At 49.3% G+C, this 22,826-nt stretch overlaps 1 protein-coding gene across 2 annotated transcripts; it reads right to left on the reverse strand.

The window, feature by feature from the left end:
- Positions 1-30: 30 nt before the first annotated feature.
- Positions 31-22,638, reverse strand: Emc1 (ER membrane protein complex subunit 1). Of its 2 annotated transcripts, XM_048350362.1 has the most exons (24): positions 22,489-22,638; positions 20,039-20,163; positions 18,504-18,569; positions 18,174-18,267; positions 17,294-17,422; positions 16,238-16,364; positions 15,603-15,752; positions 15,167-15,334; positions 14,642-14,713; positions 14,282-14,341; positions 12,483-12,605; positions 11,704-11,800; positions 11,292-11,414; positions 10,362-10,370; positions 8,975-9,174; positions 8,672-8,821; positions 7,632-7,793; positions 6,920-7,039; positions 5,385-5,522; positions 3,705-3,878; positions 3,080-3,290; positions 1,894-1,978; positions 741-870; positions 31-587 (listed from the first exon to the last, which is right to left on the reverse strand). In XM_048350362.1, the coding sequence occupies exons 1-24, from the start codon at positions 22,581-22,583 to the stop codon at positions 408-410; spliced, it is 2,988 nt and encodes a 995-aa protein (XP_048206319.1). In that variant the 5' UTR covers positions 22,584-22,638; the 3' UTR covers positions 31-407. The 2 variants fall into 2 exon arrangements, with proteins under 2 accessions (XP_048206319.1, XP_048206320.1); XM_048350363.1 differs by lacking the exon at positions 10,362-10,370.
- Positions 22,639-22,826: the final 188 nt, after the last annotated feature.

The following is a 22,826-nucleotide window of genomic DNA, read 5'->3' on the forward strand; positions in this document are numbered from 1 at the left end:
CAGTTCACCAGCAAAAAGCTGTAAGTGGAGCTGTGGTCAAACTCAAGGTGTAGTAGAGTGCTAGCCTTAAGCAAAAAGACCAAGAAAGCAAGTAAGGCCCTCAGTCCCAGTACTGACACAAAAAAAGAGAAAATCAGGTGGGGGTAGGGGATGACAGACAGACATTCTTGGATGAGTAAAGAAACCCAAGCAGCAGCTTTGTGGAGAGTTCCTCAGGTACAGGAATGCCTCAGCTGTGTTGGGTGAACACCAACCAGGTCTGTCCCCAAAAGGCATCCAACTCCACATGAAGACATACCTTCTTACACCTCGGAGATTAGAACCCAACACACACAAGCCTCCGCCAAGCTTCACCAACTGTAGCTGCTTAGCTAACTCCCTATCCACTCTGGCACAAATCCAGGCCTCTACCGCCAGGCACGATTAAGCAGTTTCACTTGTGCCAGCCTCTTTGTGATCATGGTGGCAAAAACCAGGCCAAAGAGGACACTGCTGATGAGCACATAGTCATAGTCATCCTTGAGGACGTCAAACTGTTTGGAGGGGTAGACTCGAGTTTGATAAATATCCAGGCCGTAGGCTACCACCTGAAAGGCAGAAACAAAGAATTAGAAAGAACAGCAGCCAGTGAACCTCTGCAACCTCAGACTTGGGTAAGGAAGGAAATGGGGTCCCCACTGTTTCCCAGGAGTGATACCCAAGAGCAGTCGTCCCACAGGGCAGCTGTGGCCTCTACTCACCAGACAAGTGGACTCCAGGCCTGAGGGGGCCGTGTAGATACCTCGCATTCGAGAAACTGTCTGGTTATAGTTGATGAATCGCTCTGCGTGGATCTGTACGTCTGGAGAGTATGGGATCAGGTTCTCCTCTCTGCAAAACATCAGCCAGCACAGGACACTGAGAACTGTCCTAAGGAGGTCTCCTGGCAGCCCTTCCAGTGCTGCCAGGGCTCCATGCCACATATCTGACCTCAAATCTCCATGTCTTCTTGTATTAGGTGATTAAATATTTGGCAGCTAAATGTAGGAAGGAAGGCTATTGGAGGGAAAAAGGCTGAGCTCTGGACTCCTGCCTTGTCCTAAACCTCAAAACAAAGTCTAACACAGCTGACCAACACTGCAATCCAGAGGAAAGTCAGGGCATTTTCAAACCCACATGCTGAGCCACTAAACCAGCTTCCTGCTATCCTTAAAAATGCCTCAGTCTTGTATCTCCAAAAGCCCAATTATCTTCCCACACCGTCCCAGCTTCGCTCTCTCTCATGTGGTGCTATGAGGCACTCCATCCTCTCCCTGCTCACACTTCCTCACACCCCTAATGCAGAGACTTCAGGTTGAAGGTGAGGAAAAATCCAGATGGTGGTGAGTAATACAAGTTACTGCTGATAGTGTGTGGCTGCCACCCGCGATCTGATCCCAGGACTTCCGTGGCCTCCCTTCCTGGGATGCTACCTCAGGCCTGACCTTTCTGCATTTAGACCTCAGGGCTGTCATGCTTCTTCTTTCCTCTGCCTGGACTGTTCTCCCTCCAATACCATGTGGGGAGTCCCTTCACTATTTCAGGTTTTTACTCACAAGTCACCTTTCTAGAGGGACTTCCCCCGGCCACCCATCCCAAGGTTCCCATGCACATTCCCCACCACACCCGTCATAGCCAATCCCAGGATCCTCTCCCCCCCCCTTACAAGTACCTGCCCTTCAAGTTTTACTTGTTACTGCTTTATTGTCCATTTCCGTAGAAGGTAAGCTCCAGAAGGACAGAGTTCTTTGTTGGACTTGCTCACATCCTGGCCCCAGCAAACCCCGACAACCATGGCCAACTGAAGACCAAGCTTAATCAGTGAGGTCAAATTCCTTATGGTCAGAGCCTTTAGCACTGCCCACAGGGTCTCACCTGCTTTGTTCTGTTGGGATTTCTGGGCGCCGAGGATCCAGCAAGGCTTTAGGAAGGGAAAGAATTGCTCCAGAAGGCAGCCCAACTGCAGGGGAAGAAAGTGCGTGTTCATACATAGGCAATCCCACCTTAAGTGCTATTATATTCCTATTACCAAAATACTATTACCACAGAAATTTAAAATACAACACTAAAGCCAAACAAACAGGACTAGAAGCATAGCTCAGCAGTACAACACCTGCCTGGCAAGTGCAAGCCTCTGAATTCAAACCATAGTACTACCAAAAATAAATTCAAAAGGGTAAATGAACTTCCCTTAAGAAGCTAAAAGCTGTAATCCAGTAATATGCATGGGTGTGAATGGAACTGTCCTGACTCTTGAAGATGCTGGTTTCTCCACATGTTAGATCATCCTAAATTATCAGAAAACCCAGTTCTAGAAGCAAGCCATGGGTATCAGAGTGTGGAAGGTCATGGATCTCCTCTCATCACCATACTTCCATCCAATAACACCTCCCAATAAGCATGCGAGGGCTGTGCACTGCTGTGGAAGGCAGCCTAGCAGGGCAGAGGACCAGGCAACGTTAGACAGCACCAGTTTCAGTAATGGTGATCCAAGGCCACAAGCTGCCAAGAGGACTGGCTTCCTCTTATTTGATAATCAAATAGTAATGCCTGGTGCCTGCCAAAGCTGAGAGTCACTAGACTGGACAGGATGAGATCACACCAGTTTCCACCGGAGTCCGCACAGGTTATGTGGAGAATATCACAGGTAGATTTTTCCAAACTAGGTGAAAGATCCCAGGAAAGAGGTTCACCAGAAATGAGGACTAAATGTGAGGTGGACAGCTGTATGGTGAAAAAAAGCTAAAGAATTTGTCTGGGCTGGGAATATGGCCTAGTGGCAAGAGTGCTTGCCTCCTACACATGAAGCTCTCGGTTCGATTCCCCAGCACCACATATATGGAAAACGGCCAGAAGGGGCGCTGTGGCTCAGGTGGCAGAGTGCTAGCCTTGAGTGGGAAGAAGCCAGGGAAGGTGCTCAGGCCCTGAGTCCAAGGCCCAGGACTGGCCAAAAAAAAAGAATTTGTCTGTAAAATAGAGCCTCGTCGCCAACCTGCCCATGCAGATGGTGGGACAACTCTGCAGGCAGTTCCCAGTCCAGAGGCCTTCTCCTGATACTCACTGAGCAGGTGTCTGCTGGTGATGCCCCGCTCAGTAATGGTGGCTTCCATGGCACTGATGGAGGAGGGGAAGATGTAGGACTGCTGGAGGACCTGGGGCAGCTGAGGACGATCCAGGGAGCTGAAGGCAGTGGCATTGTATTGTTCAGTGCCCTCATAGAGCTCCAGAGCAGTAAACTCGTTGCGCCGAGCCTTGGTGTTCCAATATTGGTACTGTAGGGAGAGAAGGAGGCAGCTCAGGCTTAGTCCTGGATACACTGTTAAGGAGAAATACACTAGAGGGCACCTGACACATTTAGCTACAGGTCCCACACTAAAACCGAGTGTTGGACACTGCTTTGAGCTAGACTGGAAGCGACTGTTTTATCCCTACTTCACTGGTGACACAACACAGAGAGCTCCCATCACAAGTTCAATGTTGGAAAGGGAGGAATAGGAAGAGCTGAGAACAAATCTAGATAGTTCGATTCCTGAGCCTCACCACCCCTTAACCAGAACCTATGCTGCCACCCGGGGAGGTGGGTTGGGATCCTAGGAAAACACAGAGTAGCAGGGGAGTTTCTGGAAAGGATTTCAGGCACAGGGAGACCTCCTGAGTTGTCTCGTGCTCCTTGTGTGACTCCTTACCACCACCCAGTTCTCTGAGTGCACGATATGAACGGGCCCTTTGGCTTTTCTCTGCACGGAGGAGTGGATGATGCGCCCCGTGACGCCATCGATGAGGAAGATGCCGATGAATGTGCGCTCATGGTGAACATCTGTGCTCTCTGTCACCACAGCCAGCAGGTTGGGGTTCAGGCTCTGGGGAAGGGAAAAGCTCCTTTAGCATCAGCATGACATGTCATCCACTTGGCTGTACTGTGAACACACCAGCCTAGCAGAGGAAGGAGGAGCTTCCTATAAAAATACCTCATCCCTGCAGCTGGACTGTGGCTTCTGGGAACCGTGTACCCTTAATCCTTCAACAGCATTGTGAAGTGGCCACTGCTACCCATATTCTGCTCAGCTAGAGCAAAGGAGAGTCATCTCAGGTTCTAGAAGGTTCTCTCTCTTCCATTAACTATCTCTCTGTGACAGACACACTAAGCATGGCTCAGGCCTTGGGAATTTCCTCCAAGTCTCGCCTTTTGAAGACCTCAGCCAATCTCATAGTCTACCACAGCTTACAATGCTGGACATGCCTGAATTATGTATTCATTACTAATGGTACCTCTCCACAGATGTCTCATCTGACACTTCATGTGCCCCAACTTCAATGTTCTTCCTACCTAAGCCTGCTCTGCCTCAGGACCCCACCTGTCAACAGCAACTCCCTATATCCCTGACTCAGAACTAAAAACCTGTATCACCCAACTCCTCTCATCGGCATACACACACCATATCCATGAACACACCCTACTGACTCTACCTTCCAAAGCATCCAGAATCACCTCTACTATTATCAACCCATTTCAGCCCATCACCTCATCTAGACTGCTACCATGCCCTTATCTGGCCTTCTGCTTCCCTCCTTAGCCCTCTATAGACCAGGCGAGGCCAAATGAGCCTGTAGAGCTCAGCCTTTAGGTCACTGCTTCGCCCAAAACTTCTGAATGGTTCTTCCTCTCCTCCAAATGAAGGCCACAATAATCTGGCCACATCACCCGCTGACCAAGTAGTCCCTCTTCCCTTACTCTGTTCGAGTCACACAGCCCCGATTTGCAGGCATAGTCTGGCTACCTATCTGGAAGTGTCTTCCCACGGCATCCACAGCTCATTTCTTCACTTCAGTGCTACCTTCTCAAATCAAAACCTGGATGCTGGTGGCCTGTGCCTATAATCCTAACTACTCAGGAGGCTAAGATCTGAGAATCACAGTTCAAAGCCAGGCCAGGCAAAGTTCATGAGACTCTGACCTCCAATTAACCACCAAAAAAACCAGAAGTGGAGCTGTGGCTCAAAGTGGCAGAGCACAAAAGCTCAGGGACAGCACCCAAGCCTTGAGTTTAAGCCCCACAACCAACAAAAAACAAAAACAAAGTAACAACCAGCAGATAGTTTTAGCACTGGTAAACACAAGTATTTCACATGATCATCACACATCATCATCATCATCATCTTAAGAAGAGTGTATTATGTCTAGGGCAGGAAGTGCAGCCCAGTGGTAAAGTGCTTCTGTAGCACGAGGGAGATCCTGAGTTCAATGCCCAGAAACACACACACACACACACACACACACACACACACACACACACACACAGACAATAAGTGGAATTAAATGACTTGTCCAAGGCCATGTAGATACCAACCTCCATGACTGTGCTATACCTTATAGAGCACACTGCGATCCCCCATCACCCGGCCCTGGGAATGGACATGCTCGCTGCTGCGCTTCCCCTTCACCTTGACGATACGCTGCACTTCGGGAGGAATAGTCAGCTCCCAGCTCAGTTCAGTGGTAAGATCCTAAATGGGAACAAAAGTGCTTGTGAGCACAACAGATGATAGGCCTGAGACAGCTGCAGCTGACAAGTACTCCTATTCAGTCTCTGAGGCCTTTTGCTGGGAGGAATAAGCTCAGAAGATCAGAAATCCTTGAAATATTCCAAAAAAGATCTGGCTTATGAAGAAGTTTTGAACTCTCACTTTGATTAAGAGAAGTATTAAAAGGCCAGATATTGTAAGACACCCCTCTGATCCCAACTACACAGGACCATGGTCCAAGTACAAAAACCTATCTGTAATTTTTTTTCCTTCAGAAAATTAAAGTAAAAGGGACTGGGAACAAGGTTCAAGTGGTATAGTACTTCCCTAGCAAGTACAAAGTACCTAGTACCTAGTACCACAGGGGGAAAAAAAGGGGGGGGAGCCAGTAAGAAAGATCTTTCCAAGGGAAGGTTACCATTTATTAAGGCCCAGCAGTAAATGGCTAAGTTGGCAGGACCCTGAAACGTCTGCTGCACAGTTCTGTGCACACTGTTCAGCGCATCCATGTTGCCCACAGGATAGAGCACTGCAGCCCTGCAAGGCTGTGCGTGTGAGCCTGGGAGGTACTCCTCTCTCCTCCTCATCTCACTGCCATGGACAGAGTGTGCTCCAGAAATCAAGGCACAACGAACAGTTCTGTAGTTCTCTCAACAGTTTACTTCAATAAAAAAGGGGTTTCTGAGCCAGGTACCAGTGGCTCACATCTGTAATCCTAACTACTGAGCGAAAAAGCTAAAGGAGAGTGCCCATGTCCTAAATTCAAGCCCCAGTATAAGTACAAAAAAAAAAAAAAAAGTAATAAAGCTGGACTACAAACTTGACAGCTGGGTTCAAAACCTCAAGCTCTCTGTGAGCTTGTTCGACAGGCTTCACAGGAAAGAAGCAGAAGGCTCCCTAGAAAGCATGTACCCTTCTATACAGCCCTACTAACAAGGCTAAGGCCCAGCCTTTTGTAACCTTGTCAGCCAATGTATACCAACATCTGCACAGGGGTTCAAGTACATCAGAAGCAGAGAAAAGCAATCCCATCTCTAGAACTGAAACTCAAAGCAGATATTGCAGCAGCTGGTGAATCCTATCACCTTTGTATAAACTCCCAATCACTACTCAGCCACTATTCATACCTCCCTTCCTCCAAGTGGTGAAACACAGCCTGCAGTACAGAAAGAGACTGGGGAATGAGGTGCAAAAGGGCAGAGATGTGGCCCGTCAGGCACTGCTGGGTCAGCAGCATCCAGACCATCTCTACCCACAGCAGCTTTCCCAGCAGCGTGAGCAACTTACTCTGAAGCAGACACAGACTGGCTGGCCTTAGTCAAATCACGGGGAAAGAATCACAGCCCTCACAAAGTCCTGCTAGAGGTCCGAGTCCTTACCTTCCGAAGCCGATATCCACTGAGCCGTCCCTGCTCTGAATCAACCAAATAGAAGAAGATGGAAGGAGCCAGCTCATGGAGCTGTCGTAAGACATTCCGGGTAGCTGGGAAAGCTGTGACCTTGAAAAACCCAAATGGCCCACAAAAAGCATTAAAGGAGAATTCAAGAATCTCAGGCTCCATTTCTTACTACCATTACTGCTTTTCCATCAAAGAGATCCTGAAGCATAAAGCTACAATCTGTTTTTGTTTTTTCAGTTACGGGGCTTGAACCGAGGGTCTGGGTGCAGTCCCTGAGCATTTTTGCCCAAGGCTAGCACTTGACCACTTTGAGCCACAGCTCCACTTCTGGTTTTCTGGAGGTTAACTGGACATAAGTCTCACAGATTTTCCTGCCTGAGCTGGCTTTGAACTGTAATTCTCAGATCTCAGCCTCCTGAGTAGCTAGGATCACAGGCATGAGCCACCAGTGCCCAGCTTTATAGCAGAATCTTAATGGAACCAGTCTACTGAACTCTGTCTAGGGCTTAAATTTAGTTAACTCCCTGAGCGTTCACAAGTATAGGAACAGCAGCCATGTCTCTGAGGATGCCTTGACACAAACATGCACTGACAGTAGCTAGCACTCCATCTCTAGCCCACCACCTGTGTCCAACCACCCACCCCCACATCCAGCTGCACTTGGATGCCTCCACCCTGCTGAAGACTGTACCTTGTATTCATCATCTATCAACAGCAACACCTTGGCATAGTCTTGGTCCATGACTGGAAGAAGCAAGGACTGCAAGATGGGGCGCTTCAACACGGGGGGAGCCACCTGGCTCCACTTGCCAAAAATAGGATTGAAGACATACAGAGAACTCATTCCTGTTTCCTAAAATGGGTGACAAAGTGTCAGATTCCAACAGGGGGAGAATGCAAGTCGTACAGGTAAATCTGGCAAGCTGAGAGTTCAGCTCAGCTGTGAGGAATTCCTCAGTCTCTGCACTCTTTGTGGAAAATAAGTTCTAATGTAAAGAAATCATTTGGATGATCCCCTAGGCAGACATGCAAAGAAAAAATGTCAAATCGCTTCTGCCCCTAAGCCATCGAGAACTAAACATTCTACCAAACTAATCAAAAGGTCAAAAACTGGGGCTGGGAATGTGGCTTAGTGGTAGAGTGCTTGCCTAGCATGCACAAAGCCCGGGGTTCCATTCCAGCAGCACAAAAAGGCTGGAAGTGGTGCTGTGGTTCGAGAGGTAGAGTGCTAGCCTTGAGCAAAAAGAAGCCAGGATCAGAGCTCAGGCCCTGAGTCCAAGCCCTAGGACTGGGAAAAGAAAAAGGGGTGGGGGGGTGTCAAAAACTGGGTTAGGTGTTTAGCTTAGTGGTAGAGAGCCTATTCAGTAGGTATGAGGCCCTGGGTTTTATTTCTAGCACCAGCAACAATTAAAAAGTCATGTATCAATTGCCAAATTCCCCCGTCATAAAACTGTCAGAATGGATCCAGAAAAGTCCAAGCTAATTTAGAGGCCGACATACCAAACTCTGTGCCCTTACAGAGACACTAGCAAACACTCAGCTACCAACAATCTCCCACCCATTTTCCAGTCAACTCCACATCAGAGCTGGAGATTTCTTCTACCCAGGCAAAAAGTAGCAAGAACAACAGTCCTAACCTTTGAATAATTTTTGGAGGGGACTCAGATTCACAAAAGACTGGGAGAGATATAAACTGAAAAACATATAAACAGCCCCGCCCCTAGGGCTCACCTTGTCCTTAACCAGCAGGGTGCACTGTGGGGGGTGGGGGAAATGTGCTGTAGTTCGCTGTACCATCAGTTTGAAGGAGGAGTCTGGCTTCACACTAGGCAGATACTGTTTCCACAGGATAGTGCCAGAACTGCTCTCAATGCCAAAAAGCTGCAAGATAAACAAGTGCTTGGCTCACAACTAGAAAGAGAACTCACAGAACTGATTCTATCCTTGTGAACTGGAAGCAGCACTATCCCATACCTGACAAAGCATTTTATTTCCCAATCCCTAAACTCCAGAGGGTGGAGCTCACTCCCTCACCTTGCCTGAAGCTGTCACCATCACCATCATCTTCTGCAGGTTGAACTCATCTCTGGCCAAAGTGTCAATGTTGATCTCATTCTTGATCTGACTTCGGGGCTTCCGAGCATCATAGAACATTTTCCAGAGGTGGGAAGTCCATGCCTGCAGCAGGATGAGCTGAGACGAGAGGCGTTTCAGGAACATCCCCAGCAAACCATCTAGTGTCAGGGAAAGGCAACATACTAATCAGACCAGGTCTCCAGCAGTGTGTGTTTTCCCTAGAGAGGGACCTCTCCCTCTCCTGCAGAGCCTTCAGGTCACTCGCACTCCAGCCTACAAGGCCAAAGAGCATCTGTGTCTGACACATGTAGTCTCACACTCAGGTTCAGCCATGCACAAGCTTCTGAAACCGCCTTACCTTGCTTGCTCTTAAAACTTGATATGCCTGGAAACTTATAATAAGGGACTAGGTGGTCAAGGACCAGCCATGCAGGATACAGCCATGCTGTGAATGTCTCCACCACAGCCTGCATCCAAGTCGGCTAGGGGAAGGCATAGGGGTGCCAACGAAGCCAGAAAAGTGCGAATGTAGGGGCACAAGGTGCAGTGTATGGACCAGCAACCATGCTTCCATTTCCCACTGCTACATTCCTAAAGGCTGACTGTTTCACTGACTCCCAACAGGCCTTCCTGCCACCCATTTCCAGGGCCATCACTCCTCTCTCCCTGACTCTATTCCTGAGGCCACCACTCTTCCCATCTCTGCTACCAGAGACCAGAGACTTGGTGACAAAGTAACATGGTCATAGAGTCTGGCAGGCCCGGATTAAAACTGCACTCCATGGCTCATGCCTGTAATCTTAGCTACTTAGGAGGCTGAGATCTGAAGATCATAGGTTGAAGCCCGCCTAGGCAACAAAGTCTGTAACACTCCACAGGTGGAGTGCTAGCCTTGAGCAAAAATGCTCAGGAACAACATCCAAGCCCTCAGTTCAAGCCCCAGAACCAGTATTTAAAAAAAAAAAAAATCAGCTCCAGGCCTCACAACTGTGTGATTCTGGAAAACTTAACCTCTTACTTAACCTCTATGCTCTGATTCTTCACTTACAAAATGGCCTGGAGCCCAGAGGCTGGTGCAAAGATTAGATCATATGATGTACATATGACTTACGGTTTAGCACACTGCCAGGTACATAGGAAGTACTCACTAGAGCAGTACCTTCGCTCGTCTGTTTCCCATCCACCTCGGCTCAAGGAAGGAAAGTGAGGAGCAGAAGGGACAGGGCACAAACTGAGCAGTCTCCACAGACGTGCACCTCACTGATGCAAGTCAGGAGAAACAAACAACCAAAGCTAGTCATGTGGGCAGGCAACAAGCAACAAAGCAGCACACAATAGGATTTACCTTGAATTGCTGGATCCAGGCAGCAGAAACAAATAGTAAAGTCAAATTAATCCTCAGCTTAAGAAAAATGAGTGCTGCCCACTGGGGGTCCCTTGCCCAGAGTAGGCCCTCAGCAGCTATGGACCAGGGAGCTGGATGAATGGCTCGGGGGGTGGGGGGGGGGGGGGGCTGACACAGAATGGAGTAAGTCAAGTTCACAGGGCTAGGTACTGGGCTATCTCTACAATAAACAGAGGAATCATTTATTTTCTGTATGCCTGTGGGGACAATGTATGAACAATCTCTGACATGGTACCTGACATTTAAGTATTTAAGTACTCGGGCAATGACGGCTATTATACTAAGTGGAGTTTGTTGTTTTTGTCAGTCCTGGGGCTTGAACTCAGGACCTGGGCACTGTCCATGAGCTTTTTTGCTCAAGGCTAGTGCTCTACCACTTTGAGCCACAGGACCACTTCCATCCAGTTTTCTAGTGGCTAATTGTAGGGAAGAGTCTCATAGACTTTCCTGTCTGGGCTAGCTTCAAACTGTGACCCTCAGATCTCAGCCTCCTGGGTAGCTAGGAGTACAGGCATGAGCCACTGATGCCCAACAAGACAGTATTTTCTTTAGTGGTAGTGGTGGTTGTGGACCTTGAACGCGGGCTGAGCACTCTCTGAGCTTTTTTGTTTAGGGCTAGCACTCTACCACTTTGGGCCACAGTAGCACTTCCCTGCGTGAAGGAGTCTGTGCCTCCAAACTTCCCCACAGAGGCTCTTTCATGGGAAGACCGGATGTGTACACCACAGGGCCACAAACACGCTGCAACCAGGCCACAGAGCTCCTATGGAACATCAGGCGGAGCCCAGGAAGCCAGGGAGACCATGAGATCTAATCAGCAAACCCAGCCCCACAGCAACCACTCTGCTGTCCCACCCCTTCAGTTCATACCTGCCTTCTTGCCAAATTCTCCTTCCAGCTCGGCCTGGGCCCCAGTCAGGGGCAAGTCCACCATCTCCAGGCACACCACTTCAGCCAGGGACTCCTCGCGGCTCCACAGCACCACCTTCCCCGCTATAGGAAACAGTTTACAAGAGCTCAGCTTACCACCTCCCTGGCCCTCCGGAGACTCTTCTAGGTGGCTGGTATACAAGAAGAAACAGCAGACAGAACAAGGGGCTAGAATGAAGACATCAAGTGAGGAAGGTTCTAAACCCACCCTGAACGCTAAGGAATTACTGAGGAGCAGACAAGTGGCTCTGGGGAAAATGCTCAGGGTACACTCCATGTGATCCCTGATGGGGAACCAGCCTGAACACAACTCCTGGACAGGCTGGCCATATGGGCTGGCTGAGGTACTCACCTAGCTGCTGCAGGAAAAGCAGCAGGTGGTCCTGCGTCTGCACCAGAGCCCGGTAACCCACTGAGTCATCCTTCTTCAAGAACACCTGGATGTACAGCTGGAAGCCAAGCCGTCAGTGAGACTCCAGATGCCTCTGGGAGTGCCACATCCCAAGATGCAAATGTCAGGAGAGGGCTGAGGTCCAGGCCCTGGCACTACTTGATGTCTAAACAATACAGCTACTACCTGGATACCACAATAAGGTACGATCCTGGGAGTCAACAGAGCAATGGTCCTGGGCCCTTGGACCTGTCCACGAAGGACTTGAGTATGTGGCCAGGCATCATTCACCCAGGCCCAGGTCATAGCTCACAGAATGAGCAGAAGGCCCCAACTGGACTTCCTACTTCAAAGATGAAGAAGCCACAGACAGAAGTGGAGGAACACATCATGACCCATAGGACACTAGGGAAGATGACAAGTGTAACTAGGGTTTCAGACAGTCCGTCTGAACACCTGCAACAGGTCTTACTAGGTATGCAGCCCTGGGCAGGATACCAAACACCACTGAACGCCACTTCCATCTATAAACCAGATCAGTAACAACCACTACTGAGACAGCTGCAACAACAGCAAACAAGCTGAAGGCTGAGCAGCGGCAGCTGGGCATAACCTCTGCTGATGATCAGTCTGTGGCTTAGGAAGGACAAGCAATCACATCCACGCACAGCCCATGGCTGCAGCCTGGCCCCACCATGACAAGCCTGCAGGACGGAGTCTGAAGGGAGAGGCTGTCTCACCTTTTCAGGTCGGGTGCCATTTTGCTCCAGGCTGAAGGAAATCGCCGTGTCCAGGAGCCGCCGACCTGTCTCCACTAAGTAGAGGTTAATGGTGTAGGTCTGGTTGAAGCACATCAGCGAATCCTAGAGGTACAAACAGGATGGGTCAATTAAAAGGATCTTCCTGCCTGGCACCATTGGCTTACACCTGTAATCCTAGTTACTCAGGAGGCTGAGTAAGTCCATGAGACTTTTATCTCCAATTAACCACCAGAAAACCAGAAGTGGTACTGTGGCTCAAGTGGTAGAGCATTAGCCTTGAGCTGAAGAGCTCAGGGACAGCATCCAGGCCCAGAGTTCAAGCCCCACAACTGAAAAAATAATAGTAATAAAAGGATCTCCCTCAAGCAGGAAGTGTAGTTTAGTGGTAGAGTGCTTGCCTAACATGCATGAAGCCCTGGGTTCGATGCTTCAGTACCACATAAACAGAAAAAGGAGTGCTAGCCTTGAGCAAAAGAAGCTCAGGAACAGTGCCCAGGCCCTGAGTTCAAGACCCAAGACTGGCAAAAAAAAAAAAATCTCCCTCGCCAGGTGCTGGTGGCTCATGTGTGTAATCCCATGTAATCCTAGCCACTGAGGAGGCTGAGATCTGAGGAACACAGTTTGAAGCGAACCCTGTGAGACTCTTATCTCCAAATAACCACTCAAAAACCAGAAATTGCACTGTGGCTCAAAGAGGTAGAGTGCTATCCTTGAGCAAAAAGAGCTCAGGGACAGTGCTTTGAGTTCAAGCCTCATGACCCACCAAAAAAAAATCTAACTAGGGGTTGGAGGCATGACTCAGGAGGGAGAGCACCAGCCTATGAGCAAAAGAGCCAACTCAAAAGTCCCAACCTTGGACAAAAAAAAAGAATTCAGACTAAAGGGAAAATGAATGCAAAGAAAAATATGAATCAAAGAAAAACTAAGGGGGCTGGGAATATGGCCTAGTGGCAAGAGTGCTTGCCTCGTATACATGAGACCCTGGGTTCGATTCCTCAGCACCACATATACAGAAAATGGCCAGAAGTGGCGCTGTGGCTCAAGTGGCAGAGTGCTAGCCTTGAGCAAAAAAGAAGCCAGGGACAGTGCTCAGGCCCTGAGTTCACAGCCCAGGACTGGCCAAAAAAAAAAAAAAAAAAAAAAGAAAGAAAGAAAAACTGAGTCCTAAGGCAAAAAACATACCTAGTAAATCAACAACTTGTATCTTTTTTATTGTGAAATTTTATTTTTTTGACTATTTATTTATTGTCAAAGTATGTACAGAGGGGTTAGTTTCATACATAAGGCAGTGGATACATTTCCTGTTCAACTTGTTACCTCCACCCTCATTCCCCCCCCCAACAACTTGTATTTTTTAAAGAGGTATGTAGTAAATAAATAAACAACTCCTATACTTGTCTTAGAAGGAAGCTGGAAGGTACAGTGTAGCAGAGACTTTCCAAAGAGGTATGACTGCGACCGAGAGAGAAAACCACAGCGAAGCCTCAACTCTAGCCAGGGTCCTACACTAACACCTAGTGGCACAGCACAGAAGACTACTCAGCTCTACCAGCCACTGGATCCTGAGAAATCCAGAAATTGAGGCCCCAAAGGAGAAAAGGGGTTAGGAACAAATACCAGAGATTCTACCCCATGAAAAAGGACCAAAGCAAACACTGTCCAATTTACAGTACCCAGAGCTTATATGAATCTGGGAATTTGAGGAGACCTACTAGCCTCAACCACACGCAACTTCCTCAATGACCCCAGATTTGGCACACTGCCCAATGCCACCCTACCTGTACACTGGACTTCTCTGAAAAGCTTGCCGCTGACCCATCTTCAGAATTGCTTGGTTTCTATTAGAGGAAAGATGGGAAAACACTGAGTCACTTCCAGGTGCCAAAATGAAGCTTTTATGTATTTTCAGCACTAGGGGAAAGCAAACCTCCTTTCTCATCCCTACTCATAAGCCCATGCACCCATGAACAGTCCCAGGAAAAAGTGAAATGGTCATGTCACCCCGGCCCGAAGAGCAAGGGTCTGATTCCTGAAGAGGAAGGGAGTATGCACAGCAGCCTCTCCTTGCTGCATTCAACCTGACCAGACTCCTGACTGCCAGGGATCCTGGCAGAGATGAGGTGACTCTCGGTACTCACCGCTTCATTCCGACAGGTCATGACTGCGGCCACGGTCTTCTCCCCTGTGGTGGCAAAGCTCACGAGGGCGGTCTAGGGAGAAAGCAAGGCATCAGTTCCCAGTGGGGCTCTCCTAACCAGCAGCCTTGCAGAGGATCACTTCCCGTCAAGGGAAGGCCTCTGACCTAAGAGTTCAAAGTGGTTCCAACTTTGAGCATCTTAGAGCAGAGTAAGGCCCCCGGTGCATCTAACAGAACTCTGCCCTCCCTCCAGCCCAGGCACGGGTCACCCTAAACTCCAGGCTGCACTGCTATGTATAGGGAGGCTCTGACTGGCATCTCTTCCCATAGTAAGGCAACACTTACTAAAGATCCTATGTAACACAAAGGAGACAAAGTACCCCTATTCCTACTCTCCAGCCACTCCTTTCCAGCCCCTTACAGAATGGTGTCATGGGTTCAGGGCCTAAGAGCAAACACTGCCTCCGAGCAACCTTGTCTTCACTACACCCACCTGCATCCCAGCCATCGAGGTACCCATGGTTACCTGGGGAAAGTTCTTGAGCAGACTCAGAGCTCCATGGTGGTAATGCAGCAGAGCATAGTGGCTCGGGGACACCTGCAGGAAGAACTGGGCCCGAGAAGGCTCCACAGGATTGGGTTGGGTGGGGAGGACCCGGGGTTGGAATCCATTTCCAAATTCTAAGTTGAGAGACTGAGGAAGATAAGAAAAGAAGGATCAGGAAGAGAGGTCAATCAGCCACTGTCCTACCCAGGCTTAGATCCTCTGCCCCACTCTGCCAGTGAATGTTACCAACCATTTCCTTACTCCAGGTAACTCAGAGGCCTGAACAACTCCCCAGGGATGCCCAGCTCAGGAAGGAAGCAGCAACACCACCCAGAAATATACCACTCCCCACCCAGGGAATCATGTCACCTCTGCTAGGTCCCAGACAATGCCTAGGGCAGCTGAGGACTCTCACCTGCAAGGGGATCTGCCGAAGTTCCCATTCTGTCTCCAGAGCTAGAGTTTGGAGGGAACGGGAGCTCAAATCAGGGCACACGAGGACAGCCTCATCCACCACACCACAGGCTCCAGTGAGATGCCGCAGCCATGGGGTTGAAACTCTGACCTACAGGAAAGACATGGAGGATAAGATATGGACGGTAAGGACCGTCCGTCCTCCATCTCAGAAGGTGCTGAGCTCAAAGGCTCTGTGAAGCTGGTCCCAAAGGAGTTCTTCCACCCCCACTGCCCACCACCAGCCCCCCAAGAGCCAAATGAAGAACCCTCAGAATTGTCTCTCTGGACGCTGGACACATATGCTGACAATCTGATTCTTTAGACAAGTGTTTCTCTACTACATTTGCTGCACATGATTTCTCGTCATTGTCTGACAGCATTATGTGAGAAAATACAGGCAGTGACTAGAGCTAGTACTTTTAGCCACCTCACGTGCAAACACAAGTACTTTAAACACGTGCAGATGAGGACAGGGCAGCAGCAAGCAATCTAAATCAAAGACCATGAAGCCTTTGCATCCGCCCAACCAAAACCCCTGGTCCCCAGTACAAAGAAGGCACTCCCAAGGTGCCTCAAGCCCTATGCCCGCCATACCTGCTGGACAATCTCTCCATCTTCCACATTAAACTTGACAATGTTCACATGGCTGAAGGGAACAACGCCAAGGGCCCACACTACCCCAGAACCGTAAGAATATACCATCTGGTAGTGGATGCTGTCACTAAGAGGGACAGAAGACAACAAGACAATAGCATTAGCCCTCAGGCAGGAATGTTCCCCAGAGATCTTCCATAGCCAGGCTGCCAGTCCTTAGCCAGCTACCACAAACTAGCAATCCCCAAATAGGCTGGCTTTAGATGCCACATTTTGGATTTTGCTTTTGATTTTCAGGTATTAGGGGGGAAGGGTCTCTGGAGTTTCTTTGAAGTGCTGGTGATCAAACCAGGACCTCACTATGCTAGACAAGTGTTCTACCTCGAAGTTCTGCCAGCCTCATTTTTGTTTTTAATTTGAATTATTTGCCATTTAGAACTGAGAGTAAACATAAAACCAGATGCCTTGCTTTTCTTAGGTTAAAGAAGGGGTGACATTGGGCCTACCCACATACACATAGAGCACCAATCACCCTGGGTTCATCTTGTTTTAACTTTTTTTGCCAGTCCTGGGCTTTGGACTCAGGGCCTGAGCACTGTCCCTGGCTTCTTTTTGCTCAAGGATAGCACTCTGCCACTTGAGCCAAAGCGCCACTTCTGGCCATTTTCTATATATGTGGTGCTGGGGACTCGAACCCAGGGCTTCATGTATATGAGGCAAGCACTCTTGCCACTAGGCCATATCCCAGCCCTTGTTTTAACTCTTAATACGAACAAAACATTCAGGCTAACTTGAACTAGAAGTCAAAAACTCCAAAGCACCACATCACCCATGAGCAAGAGGCTCTCTTGCTTGGACAGCTCCAGTGCCCCAATTTAGCAGGAGTTTTCTCATTCTTGCAAAGGACACTCCAAATACAGCCACAGCCTCCGTGCTTAGGCTTGTATCCAGCAAATGTACCACATCACACACACCAACGTGAGCGCCCTGCTGGAGGACCTGAAGGAGAAAGAAGGCTGCAGGGAGAGGGACAAGGTCACCAATACCTGGCCTTACCTTTCTGGGAGATGCTCCACCCACTTCAGGTGCCCACTGGAGAGGTGATGGAGAGCCAGAGTAGTCTTCTTCAGGACAGCGACATAGCGCACTGCCTCCTGCAGCCCCACCAGCCCGAGTGCCTGGAAACTAAGCATAGAGAGTGGTGAGAACCTCATGCTAGAGCAGTCTGCTGCCATTGCTCCTTGGTGGGGAAGCAAACAGGCTTTGGAGTTAAATATGCTGGATGCTAATCCTGACTCTGCCTGTCCTTAGCCAGGATGAATGGCTACACTGCAACCACTCAAACTGCTTCCAGTTGTTTGTTTCTTCTCCTAGGACTCCACAGCAGCCAGGCCAAACTACTACTGCACACCTGTCAAGGCAGTGCTGTCCTTGGGCCAATGCTGAGTGTGACCCTGATGACAGAGCTGTCTCACATTCACGCGTGTATCCCCATCACCAGCATCTACCACGTGAATTACTATCCTAAGATGTGTGTGCTGATGCAAAGTACCCAACAGCTTAAACGGACTTTGCAAAGATGGGACAGTACTCAAGCTTGTGTTTCTCAACACAAAAACTAAAATACACAAAACATTATATATGTTACTATACCTAGAACATGGCAAAGCTCACACATGTTGGTAAGACACGAAAAACAAAAAGATAAATGCTGCATCTCCATACAAAGCTGAATCTAAGGGCACCCAATAAGTGCTGCTCTAAACGCGCATGCCCCACAAGTTCAGAGTGCATCAAAAAGAAATCTGATGTGCTTCACCTCTCCAGTGGTCCCTGGAAAAAGACAAACAGCCCAGAATTGCTGTCAATGCAGCAGCAGCAAAGCTCCAGCAAAGCCTCCCACTCATCCATGATGCAATTCGGCTTCTTCTCCTACCTGCCGCTATCCAAGGTTATCTCCCAGTTCAGGCCCCCAATGTTAGTCTCCCAGGAACGCATAATGCGGCCTCCACTTGACACAGTGATTGCATCTGGAAAGGAAAGATGGGGAGGGAGTCATTTCCCACACTTATCCTAGTGCCTTTAAAGTCCCAGAGCACTGGCCCCAACTCTGACTTATACATCCAACAGATGTCAAATGAGGATATGCCCCTCACTGCCAGAAGCACCGCTTCTCCTCTCCCCATCAGACTCTACCCAATAGAAGGACCCAAGGCACAGGAGAGGGGCAGATGCCATGAGAAAGAGCTTGCTAGTCTCTGCTTACCCTGTCCATGAAGCAGCATGGCATCCACAGACCCTTCTGCCGTGCCCTTGTCCACATGGCGCCACACTGAGAGACATGAAATTCAGACATTCCTATGGATGTTACCATGACCCGGGAAGACTGGGAGAGGGCTGAGGAGGTCTTTGTGTGCACAGAGGTATCCACCACCATTGAGACAGGAGGCCATGAACCAGTCCTACTCATTGGTTAATGAGGGGAAGAAGACACCAGTCCCCATCTGACAACTCTACACCTCCAGCCCCCTCACCACTCCTTCAAACACATAAACAAGTAACAATAAGATTAGCAAAAGTTGGGCTGGGGGACTGGGGATATAGCCTAGTGGCAAGAGTGCCTGCCTCGGATACACGAGGCCCTAGGTTCGATTCCCCAGCACCACATATACAGAAAACGGCCAGAAGCGGCGCTGTGGCTCAAGTGGCGGAGTGCTAGCCTTGAGTGGGAAGAAGCCAGGGACAGTGCTCAGGCCCAGAGTCCAAGGCCCAGGACTGGCCAAAAAAAAAAAAAAAAAAAGTTGGGCTGGGAATATGGCCTAGTGGTAAAGTGCTTGCCTCGTATACATGAAGCCTTGGGTTCGATTCCTCAGCACCACATACATACAAAAAGCCAGAAGTGGTGCTGTGGCTCAAGTGGTAGAGTGCTAGCCGTGAGCAAAAAAGCCAAGGACAATGCTCAGGCCCTGAGTTTAAGGCCCAGGACTGGCCAAAAAAAAAAAAAAAAAAAAAAAATTAGCAAAAGCATTCCAAATCATAAGAAAAATTCTGATTCCAAATGCTACTTCTATGACGTTAGTTTCTAAAACAACCCAGTCAGCAGAGATAATTTCAGGGAGTCATCTAGGCTTTTACTGTAAAATAATATAGTTTTTGCAAGAGCACCTTATTTAAGAATACTGAGGCCTAAGCAAATAAACTGTGAAGGCCAATTATACAAATATACTAAATATTTAAAGATAACAAACCTGAAAAAAGAAGTAACAATGCAATAAGACAGGCATCTTGGGCTGGGGATATGGCCTAGTGGCTAGAGTGCCTGCCTCGTATTCATGAGGCCCTGGGTTCAATTCCCCAGCACCACATATACAGAAAATGGCCAGAAGTGGCGCTGTGGCTCAAGTGGTAGAGTGCTAGCCTTGAGCAAAAAGAAGCCAGGGACAGTGCTCAGGCCCTGAGTCCAAGCCCCAGGACTGGCCACAAAAAAAAAAAAAAAAAAAAAGACAGGCATCTTGGGCTGAGATGTAGCTAAGTGGCAAAGCGCTTGCCTAGCAAGTACAATGTCCTGGGTTCGATCCCCAGTACCAAAAAAAAAAAAAAAAACTTGGGGGGGAAAAAAAGCATCTTTGACCAACACATCCCTAACTCAGGCAGCCAGGCAGGTATGGTCCACCACAGGCTGCTCAAATTCATTCTGATCAGTGGTGACAGAGCTGTCTCACATTCATATGTGTTCCCATGGTGTCTGCTAAGTGAATTACATTCCCACCTCAAACCACCCAGACTGTGCAGCTCACTCACGAAGCTCTCCAGTACGAGAATTTAATGCTGCAATCACGTTCTTCTCTGTGGCCACAACCAACTTCTTGGATCCGGGGGAAAATTCCAAGGAGGCAAACTTGAGCTTCCCAACATACTGCTGTCTCCTATGGAAGAGTGCAGGGGCTATAAGGGGCAAAGAAATCACTGCACAAAAAAGTGTGAGAAAAGACAAAGTCCTAGGTGATCACCACACAACCACTTTGCCACACAGAAGGAATGTCTATTACTGAAGAGATCTAACCCAAAACAAAATTCCCATGCAGTAGAGTCAAAAGCAAAGGAACAGGGCTGGGGATATAGCCTAGTGGCAAGAGTGCCTGCCTCGGATACACGAGGCCCTAGGTTCGATTCCCCAGCACCACATATACAGAAAACGGCCAGAAGCGGCGCTGTGGCTCAAGTGGCAGAGTGCTAGCCTTGAGCGGGAAGAAGCCAGTGACAGTGCTCAGGCCCTGAGTCCAAGGCCCCAGGCCTGGCCAAAAAAAAAAAAGCAAAGGAACAAGTTTTCCAGTTAAATACATACATACTAAGAGAAGTAACCCTCACCCAAAGAGGCCCTGGCCCATACCCTACTAAAGTTACAATCTACTTTGTAATCACTGAAAGCAGGACTAGGCACTCAGTTTATAAGCCAGAAACATGCAGACCCTGCCTTGAGGAGCCCAAAAATCAAATCTGACTACTCTCTTTCTACTTTCACTAACATCTCCAGAAAAACAGTACAAAGTATCCAACAAAGCTACTCAGACTAGGACAGGACTTTGTTCTCCACAGCTTTTCCTTTCTCTTTAGCCCAGGCTGGCTTCAATATGACCTCCAACTCTCAACTGCTGGGATTACAGGTGTGGGCCATTCAGCACAGCATAGGGTCAACTGAAGTAAAAAATATGGTTTAGGGGCTGGGAATGTGGCCTTAGTGGTACAGTGCTTGCCTAGCATGCATGAAGCCCTGGGTTGGATTCCTCAGCACTACACATACAGATAAAGCCACAAGTGGTGCTCTGGTTCAAAAGGTAAGTGCTAGCCTTGAGCAAAAAGATGCCAGGGACAATGCTCAGGCCCTGAGTTCAAGCCCCACGACTAACCTCCCCCCAAAGGAGGGGGGGAGTCAGACATCAGTGACTCATGCCTATAATCCCTACTACACAGGAGGCTGAGATCTACGGATCCCAGTTCAAAGCCAGCCATCAAAGCTAGCCAGCCCAGGCAGGAAAGTCCATGAGACTCCTATCCCCACCAGAAGTGGAGATGTAGCTCAAATGGTAGACCTCCAGCCTTGAGCAAAAAGGGGCAATGTCCAAGCCCTGAGTTCTGGTACATACATGTGTGCATGAGCACACAAACACACAGAGGGTTATGCTTTCAACATTTTGGTGTATTTTCTACTATTTATTCCTGTTTGAAAGTTGCACAAACCTAGCACTCTGCTAAACTGTAGTTGTCCACTGTATACAATATACAAATATGACATTGGGAGTATTTGCACACACCACTAAAAATAGAATTTATGTCTCAGCACTCAGGAGGCTGAGAGGATGTTGAGTTCAAGGCCAGCATGGACTTCATAGTGAGACCTTGCCCCCCCCCCAAATTAAAGTTACTTATGCTGCATTTGTCACATTCCACATATATGTAAATCAAATAAAAGAAAAGGACATCACCAAAGAAGAGAAACCTGATTTGGGCTCTGACAGATAAAGTGCGAACAACGGGCACTCCATAAGCTAGGCTTTCTGTTACCTGTTTTAAAGGAATTAGCTCCTTCATCCTTAGTAACAGACACCTAATAATCCCATTTTGCAAATAAACTAACCATGGCACAGAATGACAAAAGTTAACCAAGGCACACTTTGACAAAATGGAAATTCAAAGGCAAGCAAGTCAAGGCTGGGCAGCAAGGCCTTAGTAAGAGATGACTGAAATAAATGCAGGGAACTTTCTGGATGATGAGAGCTCAAGGCAGCCAAGCCTTGATCCTAGGGTTGCCCTGAGATTGAATGGAGGGGAACTTGTAGGACACGAAGGCCCTCTTGGCATGCGCAATAACATTTCCCTGAGGGCCGGCGACCAGTAACCTGGCGACACTAGTGATCTGACAAGTCGTGCAAGCGCGCCCTGCCTGGGGCAGTGCGAATCCTTCTCCTCTGACCCGAACCCCAAGCCTGGATGACAAGCTCGGATTCGAGAGCGTGCAACCTGCCCGGTCCTCCACCCAGGCCCGGCGTGGAAGAGTCCGCCGCGCTTCGCTGCAAACGCCCCGGCCGATCTCTGAAAACTTCATTTTGGAACCTGGTGGGAGTGGGGAAGGGGCCCCCCGCCTCCACTCTGCCGAGGTGCTACGAGCGCGGCAGCCGGCCCTGCTCCGTGGAAACCGCTGCGGGGACGGGACGCGCGCCTCCGGCTTCCGAACCAGCCCCGCACGTACGCACCAGTCAAACTTTCCCACTTGGTCTTCATAGACCGCGGCTGCAGGGACGAGCAGCGCAGCCCAGAGCCAGAACCGGGAAGCCAGAGCCGCCACCATGATGGAGCCGCAGGCGCCGCCCACCGCCGGCCCGACGCGCACCGGGCCCGGAGAGTTGGCGGTGGGGGTGGGGGAGTGCCGGCGCGCCCGACGCCCTCGGTGGGACTCCCGGGACTCAAGAGACCTCCGCACTTCCGAAAAGTGGGTCCACAGGCGCGGGACGAAGGGCTCCCCGACGGCGTCCCGGCCCACAGCAGCGGCTCGCCGCGCGGAGCGGCGCAGGCACAGGCGAGGACAGCCCTG

The sequence above is a fragment of the Perognathus longimembris genome, chromosome 7, assembly GCF_023159225.1.
Source record: "Perognathus longimembris pacificus isolate PPM17 chromosome 7, ASM2315922v1, whole genome shotgun sequence".
Lineage (NCBI taxonomy): Eukaryota > Metazoa > Chordata > Mammalia > Rodentia > Heteromyidae > Perognathus > Perognathus longimembris.

What these genes read in the sequence shown, in the direction of transcription:
- Emc1 (XM_048350362.1), bottom strand. Translation starts at nt 22,583, where the DNA reads ATGGTGGCGGCTCTGGCTTCCCGGTTCTGGCTCTGGGCTGCGCTGCTC. An exon ending in ATGGCACCCGACCTGAAAAG is followed by an intron (nt 11,801 to 12,482) that starts GTGAGACAGCCT and finishes CTTGGCTTCCAG; the next exon opens with CTGTACATCCAGGTGTTCTT. An exon ending in TGATAGATGATGAATACAAG is followed by an intron (nt 7,040 to 7,631) that starts GTACAGTCTTCA and finishes GGGTTTTTCAAG; the next exon opens with GTCACAGCTTTCCCAGCTAC.